General features: G+C 40.8%; 1 protein-coding gene across 2 annotated transcripts in view; it reads right to left on the reverse strand.

The window, feature by feature from the left end:
• ddah1 (dimethylarginine dimethylaminohydrolase 1) overlaps window positions 1-12238 on the reverse strand; it is an 86043-nt gene that overhangs the window by 3664 nt on the left and 70141 nt on the right. For both annotated transcript variants that reach the window (XM_083911541.1, XM_083911540.1), the window contains exons 4-5: window positions 10071-10190; window positions 4324-4467 (exon numbers count right to left, since the gene is read on the reverse strand). In XM_083911541.1, coding sequence (XP_083767667.1) covers window positions 4324-4467; window positions 10071-10190 — 264 coding nt within the window. The remainder of the gene's footprint in view (window positions 1-4323; window positions 4468-10070; window positions 10191-12238) is intronic.

Here is a 12238-nt window from a genome sequence, read left to right on the forward strand (position 1 = left end):
CTACTTGACAACGTGTAATGTGATGTAAAAGCCCTGTAGAGAAACACACAATATGAAGAAGAAGAACAAGGATTCAAAAAGGTTTCCTGGTTCCCTGGTGAAATATATATAAAAAAGATGGGAGCGAGAACTATTACAACATTCTTTAAAGACCCTCATAAAGTAGTGTGTCACCCTGTGGACATTTTCCAGAAGAAAACCAATGTTTTCCTATCAGACTTCCAAACCATGATATTTTTCTCTTCAAACTCTCATTTCAACCCTGCTGTGATACTGAGCGGGGCCTTGCGGCACAGCCAGAGGGACCAGCTAAACAAATTCTTATCTCATGATGTAACATGACTGACGAAGCCTCTGGTGATCGAAATGCCATGTTTAAAGACACTGCTCTCATGTGCCTTATAACTCTTGATTCTTCTGTATCCCTCGTCTGTTGCACCATTAAACCAACATTAAAGATTCTTTGTCTAACTTACAGAAAATGTACGTTTTTAGGACACCAGTGACAGGAGTTCGCACGCTCCATAGCCTTGAGCCAGTACCGGCCAAAACAATGATCATTATTGACCGGAATCATGTTGGTATAATACTGTATAATGCATTTCAATCCAATTTACAATAACGCTTACTTGCTGTTTGCAAATCTCTCCATCAGCAAATGTCTGATTCATGCTAAGACACAGCCAGATGGCCAACCTTAGCTTAAGTTACGGTGAGCTAATGTTAGCAAGCAAGTCAGCTAGCTGTAACTTAGCTACACTACATGGATATGATGTTACTTGCTTCGTAACACTAGTTGATAAGGTAATTTGCAAGCTGCAAGCTAACCAGGCCAGCCAGGAGTCTGGATAATTTAGCTGATGTTATCCACTCAAGACAGTATGTTGCTATGTCAGCTACTGTAGCTAGCAATTTAAACATTAGCAGGCAAGCTAACATCAGCTAACATCAGCCAGCCAAAACCACAACATATTTGTCACTCTGCAGCAGCCAGCAGCCCGCAAACCCTCAGCCAGCCTAAACCCCAGCACCAGTCTGATCGGAAGCCGCCTCCAGTCCGACTCCCCGCCACCCATCTCTGGGCTACCGCTGCAGAATGTATAACGGAAAAACATGCATACATGTACAGTTTGTATACATACATTTTAACCTGATGGCACTAGATGATTTAAAGCTATGGTCTATGACGGTAATTATTAATATCGTTTATATGGCAATTCTGGTCCTGTAGTCCGATCTACACAATATGAATAGCAAAAAGAACCCAAAAAAATCCATTCAGTCTATCAGCTGTAGGCTTGCATAGAAATAAACCAAAGAGAGCCACCCGGTCCGCGATGCTCCCTTTGGCTTGTACCCTCCATCCAATCTTAGCTATGCTATGAGCTAAGCAGCTAAGCTACTATTACCATGGAGAATGAAAAGAGCAGCAAGCGGCCTCTGCTCGCCCAAACGGCGAAGGTTAGAAAAAATTCAAGTCGACCAAGGAAAAGGCTGAAATGATCACCAAAGATCATCCTGAGGGTAACATAAAGCCAAGATCTGTATTTTGTTGTCTTTGGCAGCACCTATGGTGAAAAGTGGTAATTGCAGGTGTGTTTTTGGATCTCACTTCTCAGAGAATCAAAACACTGAGAGAATTATCTGATGCATTAGGTCCGCCTACTTTCTTTGGCACACCAACCACTGCTGAGTGATGAAAAACCTGTCACTGGCTCTGCGTTGCTTGTCATTTTCTTCCGGGAATATCGCCACAAACACCCAGATAGAAATAATGTAAGGGCCATAGGCTCCATCACCATTGTGTTGCCTTGTTTGGTGGTAGATGGTTACTTAACAGACATTTATTCAAATTATAATTTTGGAGAATACTATAAGAGCAATTTCACTGAAAAAAAAGAATGTCAACTTCATAGTGACACCAAAGGAAAAGTTGCGGATCACCAAATTTTGACAGAAAAATCATCTGGAGAACACAAACATCTGTGACGTAATCCATCGTACATTTGTTGAGATATTTTAGTCTAACCCAGAGTTTTGGACCAACTGAACGACACTGCCATTAAAAATCTTCTGTTTAGACCACATGATCAGAAGGTCAACTCAGGGAAGACTGTGCTTTTACATAACTCCCCCAAAACAACACCACTAAATCCCCTGCCATTTATAGCATCTCCACCTTAAAAGGTTTTTGTTTTTTTTAACATGTCCAGCCGAGTTCTCATTACTGCCGTTGATATTTATAAGTCGGGTCGGAGGGTGCATGGTTCCACACAGTAGGAGCTGCTACATTTCACTAGGCCTTTTGTCTGCTAGGCTTCTTTATCTCCAAACTGAGCCCTCCAGAGCCGTCGCCACTAACCATTAAAGATGTCCTGTCTCCTCCCCCTCCGACCCCCACCAATCCTCTCTCATGACCCCCTGCCTTTGTTAATGTGGAACTCTTATGTAACTTAACAAGCAAACTAAAAATAGGCCGGAGATTAGGACAGACAAGGTTTAGAGTTAGAAATCAGCAGAAATCTTGCAGAGTGTCTCTGATTGTGCTGAAAAATCTTATTGGAAGAACAAGCAACATGTTTCCTTGGGAAACATACCAACTGTGGACTTACTGTACAGCAAGGCATGATAGTCAACTCTCAACTATGTCATATTTTTTCCACTTTCTTTAATTCATTAAACACAGTTTTGGACCAAAAATCGGGTTCAGGCCAATTTCTAGTGGGTTTGAACATTATACGGGGAACTGGATCATGGAACAAACATACATTCCTTAAATATTGCTCCAAATGGTCCGTTAAAAGGTGCTTCCGAAGCAGGAAGCACAAGATACACAAATAGATTTTTATTATGCTTAAGTTGAAGTTAATCTTGCTGGAAAAAACAGAGCCTTTGCTGTGGATGTAAGTCTAAAGACGTATAATTTTGTGAATTCTACCCTCTAAAAATAGCTGGCGGAGGTAGGGGTTTTAACCACAGAGTACATTTTGAGGTCTGGGATCTGTCTACAGATTGCAGGGTGCTAGGTTTGATCCTGTGAGAATCATTTTCACTTGTTGTGATGTGGAGTGACCCCAAAGCATCTAAATAACACAGCTACTGCTCAGCCTTTCCAAACCCCAAACAGACAAAGTGAGACAATAACATGTCATTCACGGTGAACTACTGTGGAAAAAAGTTGGCAAGTGTGATGAGAGAAAGACATGCATGATGGTGTTCAAAAGTAGGTCACTGTATGTCTAAGAGACATTTAAGAAAGGTTGCGGAGTTCATGTAGTTATGGTGTATGCTGTGAGATACTGTTGGGGATGAGTTCAATTAGGTAAGTCGAGCCAGCATACAGCACTTAACAATTTAACAAAGAACACATTCTATAAGGATTGTTATTAAGAGGAAATATTTCTTTGAAATTAGTCTCATCCATATAGAATTTTCTTTTTTGCTGTTTCACTTATGAGGTGCTGAAATAGTGCCAACTTGGCAGCCATACTGTTTGTACCAAAATATATTTTCTAGCTAACAGCAAACCATTTTACTTTCATCAGGAATTGGTGTAGGCAGGGAAGCATGTATATACTATGGCAAACATGTTAGCAAACAGTGGCTTATTCTCACACGTAAGATGATGTAGATACGTAACAAGATTAGCATTTATAACCAGCCATGGCAGCCATGGTGGAATTGTTTTTTACCTGTGCCGGGAAATTACAGTGATGAGAGCAGCGAGATTGAACAGTAAAGTTGTGGGCATAAAAAAACAAACAAGACTGAAAGACTGTAAAATGCTCTACGTAGCTGAAGGGAGATGCAGAGTCAGGTGATATCCTGCTGTGTTCGACAGGAAGAGTGACCGCTTTCACATACATGCAGTCATTTGATCCATTGTTAACATAAAATATGAGTTATAGCAAACATGATGATTAACTCAAGCTCGGATAAAGAAAAAGCACCCAATGTCTTTGGCTTCTAGTGTGTTAGCTGAAACATGTCTGCAAAAGGTCATTTTGCATAAAAACGCAGGTTCCTTTGTTATAAAACACAGTGCTGGCTGTGGTTGACGTGGTCAGTGTCTGTGTAAAACAACCACATACTGTAGATTCTGCAGGGTTTCCCTCTCCAGCCAGTTGTTTATCCCAGAGGTCTGGACAGGATGGAGCGCAACAAAGGCAAGTGCTCTTTAAATCTAGGCCACCTAACCAGTCTGGTTGCCCTGACTGTGTTTCTTCCTCCCAAAAGTGTAACCTCAGGATTGTAAATGAATGTGTGATTGTGTGCTTGAGATAAAGTGAGTGGGTGTGGATGTGCAATGAGCCTGAGCATTACCTTCACACTCTCTGGAAACTCCTCTGCTGTGGGGTGCAGAAGCACATGTCCCTTATTAGGTAGGTTCATGTAGATGCAGTTGGCGGCGAGGTCATCAGGCACCGTCAGTTTGTCATAGCGATGGTCACTCATTTGCTGCATGATCTGCACGCACACACACACACACACACACACACACACACACACACACACACACACACACACACACACACACACACACACACACACACACACACACACACACACACACACACACACACACACACACACACACACACACACACACACACACACACACACACACACACACACACACACACACACAGGTGAACAAACGACAGGCTGTGGGGGTGCACAAGACTTTCAGAGAGACAGACAGAAAACAGTTATTCAGACTATCAGGCACTGAGTCTGAAGCAAGGCCACAATACCAAAGGCAGCACCACATCATACTGCTGGCCAAACCACTCTCGGGTCTGGGGGGCCTTAATGGAGAACACAGGAGCAGACAGACATTCTTTCTCAGCAGATGTCATATTATTTATGTAATCTGAAGGAGCTAAAGGTGGGACCGGCAGTGGGGGGAGAGGGGGAGAGTGACCAAGAAGACGCCCATGTTGCCAAGTGGAAGTCGGGGAGTGAGGATGTTATGACCAGAGGAGAGGCAGGTGCCTCTTAATGTTTATGAGCAGAACATCTGCGGACGGATACCTCAGAGACAAAAAGGGGAGTGGAGGCGGAAAGTGAGTAAAAAAAAAAAAATCCAAAGTGTCAACATTCAGAAAAGGTATTTTGAGAATTAAGATTTTCACTAGATATAGACCTCCTCTGCCTCTCTCTTTTTTTTCTTTGTGCTTTCCTACAGCTGCTCTTTCTGTCTTCTATCTATCTCCCATCTTTAATCATGGGCAGGGTGAGCTGGATGATTGCTAATGATTAGCAGTCAAAAAGGGTCATTATCATTATTAAAAGGGTTGAAATTATAAAAAATATGAAATGTAGATCATATTTTGGGCATGAAATTCAGCAAAAGCCACCTATGGGAGTACACTGCATCCAAAATGTAATATGTATGACGTCTTGCTTGACGCACATATAGTTTTGGAGGAGTAGTTATGTGCGAATGTGATGACGTGGGAGGAAAATGTGAGGTTTGTGAACACAACGGGCTTTGTGGCTGAAGATGTTTTCATTTCACTTCCCACTGATTGGATCTGTTGCAAGAGGGGAGATCAGGGTGTTTACTGAGACATGAAAGGCCTTTCCTTTGTGAGCTATATAGAAATATGGATTACTTTGCATTATATAACTTGAACAACAAGTTAAGTCACAATCTTTGCACCCTGAGAACAGAGTTACTGAATATACTGTATGTCCAGCAGATCCAACTTAATAGCAAATGTGCTATTCTGAGTACTTCTGAGAGCTTTCCTGGGAAAATTCGGCACACAGGAAGTGACACATTTTATGTTTCTGGCAGCAGCAATAGTGCTTGGTCGGAATAAATAAAGACGAACAATCGTGCAGTTAGTATGAGCAGTAAATCCCATCATTAAATAGAAAATCCAAGGAAAAAGTTGTCACATGACTGGACTCATTGTTAAAATGAGTGATCTCTGGGTAGTCGCGTGCAAAGCCAACACAGTAAGGAAGGTTTTGCTCCAACAATGTGAAAAACACGAATCAAACCGGGAAATCACGCATTATACCCATATAGCAGAGCAAAGTAGCCATAACGAATTTCTGAAGTATAATAAATAAATTAACAGCCCATGCAAATGGCGGACAAAATAAATCAAATGAACTTTATAAGAGCTGACATTGCCATTTCTGAGTACAAAGCTGCAGGGTGGAGTACATGTAGTATCTGTGCATACTGTACATCTGTAAGTGTGGAACCAGACCAGACAAATTCCCAGGTCACTTGTGGGTGTGTTAGGTGATTGCAGCAGCACTAAATGAAAACACTGTCCATGTGCGTGACCGCCAACGCAGTCTCTCACACACAGGGGGATTAAGAGTGGTAGAGGGGAGAATAAACGTCGAGTCCACCAAAGATCACAGTCCCTGCTTTCACTCGGAGTCTCTAAAACATCTAATTTTCTCATTAGAAACTATGGGTGTGAGGAAAATGTCCTACAGCGGAAATTAATCGCTCTTTGTGTAAAGTTCTGATCCATGAAATGGAATTCACCTGACACAGATGAGAACAGTTGGTGCTCTGTTCAATATACTGTAGGTGACCGGTTAATATAAGGCTTGATTACTAACTTGTGTTTTTTTAATACTGAAGATGACTTGATTTATTCAGATCTCAGGGCTAGAGAAATTAAAGATGAATGGCAGGATATCTTGGTTATCGTGTGTTTTTGAGCAATTCTTAGATTAGACTTTCAGAAGCTTTTACTAACTTCAATTCGTCTGCCTGGCATTATTCATATGACTCAGATCTTCTGAAAGTGTTTAAGAGCAACAGAAAAAAAATGAGAACCAAGGCTTCTATACTGTCATCCTGGCCCTCGACCAGGAATAAAGCTACAGCAAATCCGCAGCAACTTACTTCTGGACAGTGTCCGAGTTCCAGTTAATACACATGAGTGGTAACTGGGCAGCAGAATGTGCTCAGTCAGAATTGCTGTAACTAAATATTTACTGGAAGGTAATAAAATCCCCCCTGGGCAATCTCAACCAGTTGACAAAAACAATGACAAATTTACTGGACCTCATGCAGTCCACAGTGGTCATAAGCATAATCTGTATTTTAGCTCCTGATATGAATATGTATAATGCTCCTTGTAGTAATCCTTCCCAGGAAGCCCTTAAAAGTTTTAGAATACCTATTTTCATTGACGAACAAGCACCATGTACAAGACAAACCCTGCTTGAGGCTGCTTCCAAATACAGCGGGGAAATGAAACAAATTGGATCCTGTTGATTCAATAAATGTTTGTTGTTGTTCCTTGACTCATATTTCCATTTGGGAATATTATTGGTCTACAGGGAGTGTTTATTGCTGCCCTCTAAGGTATCCAATGTAAGATGGCTATGAGGGAAAAAAGGGGAGGGGAGAATGCAGAACATTTCTGATAATACTGACAAAAGAACAGAATCCTGAAAAGTGACCTTAAACAATTAACATCTTGTGTATTTTTTTAATGTTATGAATGAAAACGGCAACAAAGTAGAGAACATACACTACATACATACGTGTACATATGTATGAAGATACATATGGTATCAGCTGCTGCAGTCTGACTTTACAGCTGACTCAGGGATTACATCATTGGCAAGGAAACCCGGTGCTCAGATACCATATATGGCCCTTTTCCTGATATGACGCATGCTGCAAAGCTCATCCATTTTCTTAGCCACATTAGCGGAGTGACTCCAGGGATGGTAATGTCTGCTGGTCAATTGTCCACCAATTAAGCCAGGCTAAAATATCTCAACAACTGTTGAATAGATTGCCATGCAGTATTGTACAGACATTCATGCCCCTAAATGTAAATAATCTCAGATGTGGTATCAGCTGCCACTCTCTGACGCTGCAGCTGAAGGATATAGAGATAAACCATCAATTTGTTTATCATCATTAATATCAAAGCTCTACAAAAATGTAGAATATGTTGATATTTTGGCTAACTTGTGTATATATTTGTGATCAGGATTTGGTCTTTATACACTCCTGAATACAACCTCCTCAATGTTGTCACCTCATTTTCTATAAAAAGTCAAACATGTAAAGATCCTTGAGGTGAAGATCAGGCCCTGACCAGTACAGAGTTATGACCTCATGAATCAAACAAGGCAGAGGAAAGGTGTGACTGGTCAGCTAGAGCCTGCTCTGTGAGTCCACGAAAGGGAGAGACTATAAGTGTATGAGGGAACACGGAGTGGGCGCTGCAGCCTCTGACAAGTGACGGTATTTCCGGACAATGACTTCATGAATGAAGCTTGGCAGTGACAGCGGCAGATAGATGATGAAATCCATCCGGTCAACATGTATTCTCTTCCATGGGAGAGCTAAACACAGACAGGACATTACACCTGGTCTACACTTAATGTAGACACATCCTGAATGAGAACATTCACAGGCTCATCCTGAGCACACATCCAAGATAAAGACAGTGCCAAAGTGCAAAGCAGAGTGAAAATGAACAGCCTTATTAACTTGATGTCGGTGAGATATACATAAAAAGACCTTCTACTCCAAATCCAAACTGCCAACAGGTCAGGGTCTACTCTGTTGTCTGAATATTTTACAGCAGCAAAATTCTACCTCCCTAAAGACAAACCAAATTAGTCGAGGCTCCAACTTTATTTTGTACAAAATGTCTTTGTCCAAGGGTACACAGACAAGGAGCCTCATTGCCATAAGAGCTGCATCCACATCCAAAACAAGCACTTTGCATTCATTAAAACAACATTCATGGGATCTCACTCCCTAAAGAGAACATTACCTAATTACAAATCCACAGTTGTTAAAAGTCCTTTACAACAGGAGCTAATTGCTACAAGAGAAGGTGACGTAACCCATAATTAGATAGCAAGGAGTCTGTCATTAAGTCTCACTAACGGCCACTCCTCGCTTCAGTAGTTAATTACCGGGGTGATCAAACAGGCAGGAATCTTAATGAGTCGATGCTGGAATATAAAATCAATTGGTGTGTGTGTTTATGCATAGATTCTTGACTTCTTGTGTATGCTTCAGCTATGCAAACATGCATACAAAACCAACAAGTCTGACCTTCGGCTGCTCTTAAATACTTTGCTTCATTAGGATGTGTTGTCAGATTGTCTGGTTTTAAAACCCCCCTGAGGTACACTAAGTGGCTTTTACCTGACTTAAAGTAACCTTGTGTAGGGTTGGGCCAGTAGGGGGAGTTATCACACTAGGAGGCAAATGAGTCCTGTTAGGGAAGACCTGTCAAGGCCAAGGGTGTATTGCCTGTGCGTAACTTATCATACTTATGTAAGTAATTAAAAACACAGCATGTGTGTCTGTGCTGTGTATATACGACATTACTTATTCCACTGTATTTCAGTCATGTGTACAGAGAGAAAACTTAACATACAGTCTCATGTGTTGATGTTTGGGAATTTTAGTGATAATTCCATCAGAGGGATGGGCTGTGATTTATTACTCTCTTTGTGAAAACAACCTACCTGTATCTGTCACGGTGTAAACTGCCTCTGGTTCATGTTGAGTACTTCAGCATCATCATGTTTATTTTTTAAGGGCTTATTGTTGCGATGGAACTCGATCAATTCAGAAGTCTTATGTGGTAATGAGCTCAAGCTGTTAAATGGAAGGACAATACCTTTGTAATTGAAGTTGGAGTATGAGTGCCAGGGGCAATCCCCTTAGCTTAGCTAAGAATATGAATAAATGAGGAAGGATTAAGGTGACAGGTGGTCTCAATGTGCTGGCAGAGGGAAGCAGCAATCAAGTTGTAAGTAAGGGAGTCTGCTCTGAATCAACACGTGTGATGTCCTGTCTTGTAATGTTATTCTTGCTGAATACTTTGCAGAACAGGAGGAAAAAAAGTGCAGGCTGTTAATACCAACAGCATCGAGCCAAGAGTAAAAAAAAAAAAAAAAATCAGCTGCAGCAATGTGCGTCACAGTTATAAAAACAATGCCACTACATTAATTCAGTGGTTTCCATGACTACAGCTGGTTGGGTGGGGAGCATAGCACTGGGACGATTACTGCACGTACAACACATAAATACACAAACTCCATACTTTGAGGGCTTTCTGTGCTGGTTCACTGGAGCCGATGACAATGAGGCCTGGTCCTCCCATACTGCAGAAGCTTTTCAGGTGCAGCCCTTCCAGCACAGGCACGGTCGACACAGCGTAGTCCTGCAGAACACAATCCATTTAGGTTGACCGAAAACTGCATATGAAGACAGGCGAGACACTGTTAACAAGAATGTTTTTCAATAAATGGCCACTCTCTCAAGGGTCAAACTGCTGAGCAGGAATCACTTTCTATCACTTTGGGTTTCAAACATCAAAGTCTACCGCTACATCTGCAGTGTTTTCTCATAATTGCAAATATATATACAGTAGCTCTCTACTTAGTTTACAAAAAGAGACAGAAATGTACAGCAACAATGTAATAAACTGTGGTATTATTGTCCCACACATATACAATGACCTATATAGCTGCACAATATGTTTTCTTGTGCATGCAAAAGTGGGTGAACGATAGAAAATTTGTATGAAGTTTCCTCATATTGAGATAATCTTCTTAAAGGTAGGGATGGCTTGTACAGGTGTGATAACTCAGTGTGAAGCTTGCTTTGTCGGTGACAATGCTTCAAACCTTCAGAACCACAGTGTCAGTGAAATGATTCACAGAGCACTGTCGCAGGTTGTGCAGTATCATTAAACTGGGTCTAAAGTGGCCTATAAAATGAAGTAGTATGCAGCTCAGGGGCGTAAACAGCAGGAGTGTCTGGGAAATAATGTTACTGAGCCCAGGGCTCATGAAAGTTATTACAGAGCAACTTGTAGGAGCCTGATTGGAAAGGATGGCTTTCTCTGGCCGCAGGATGTTGCACACCAAATGTAGCGGTGTTACAAAACAACAGGTAATATAAAATTGCACAGGTGTCTTCAAAACCCCTTTGTTTCAAATCCAAGAATTTTTCTATAACATCAAATATCCACAACTAAATGAGCAATATTAATGCTAAAGACTGGGACAAACGTCCTTGGTTACTCTTTGTTATCAGTGTAAAATTTCAGCTTCTCACATTTAATAAACAGTAGCTTGGCAAACTTGACTGTAACTGTCATCACATTTTCTTTGAAATGAAACATGTAAAAACAATTTCCACTGAGCCCTGCCCATTTCAAACCAGTGAGAAAAGCAAGGACAAAAACACAAATATAAAAATCTGTTGTGAAATGGCCAAACCTATTCAAACTATGGCAGGAAATTTAGTGTTCATGTTGGATCCCATCACTCAGAGACAGAGGCCCATAAATAACAAAAAATATGTTTTCAAGGCCTTTAAATCTCTAAACTTTTCAGACGGGGATAAAAACAGCATTGAGCCTGCGCTGCGTCCATATTGATATAGTGTATATGAGTGCAGCATCAGATCATTTCAACAGTACTATATAGGGGCCTACAGTATAGTTAGTTATAGTTTTTATTTATCTTTATTCTTCAACAGCTAATTTTGGACTTTCCCCTTCATTAAAAGCCTCCTCGTTTGCAACAATAAAAGCCTGGGGTCCATATTTGAAGAATTATAGCATAACATACCCTCCTGAAACAACATCCTTTTACCACTGACTTTGTTTTGATTTTTGATTTACTGGACTGGAAGAATTTCTAAACTTTCAAGTTGATTGATGCAGCATTTAATACATTGACTCAGTCTGTCACTGTAAGCCTTTTGTGAATTGAAAAAGCCAGAGTTGAGTCCCACAGAGACTTGAAGTGATACCAAACTCTAATTTGAATTATGATAGGATATGAGACTTCAAGCTTGTTCGCCAAGACGTTTCCTTCCTGAAGCTACGTGAATACATATGAGCATATAAACTTAGGTATGCGCTTTAAAACTGACATCCATGTGTTTTCTTAATCACACAATATGTTTTGAATGGGTTTTTATAGCTCTTCATAAAACCCTATGAAGTATTGTGTACATTGTCCATAGTTACACTTATTTGTGACATTTTCCATTCAAGTAAGTTAGCCCTTTTCAAGTCAATATTTGTACTGCATCATTAGCTCAATTAAAGTGCTATGATTCACTGAAATAGTTATTGTGACTGAACAGAATAGCACTTGGCTGTTCATCATGCAAAAAAATTAAATATACTCCATCTTTGATGTTTTGCTGGACTCTTTCCTTGTCACCTGTTTAGAAGATACAAAAGAACAAGTG

The sequence above is a fragment of the Echiichthys vipera genome (assembly GCF_963691815.1).
Source record: "Echiichthys vipera genome assembly, chromosome: 3".
In the NCBI taxonomy this organism is placed as follows: domain Eukaryota; kingdom Metazoa; phylum Chordata; class Actinopteri; order Perciformes; family Trachinidae; genus Echiichthys; species Echiichthys vipera.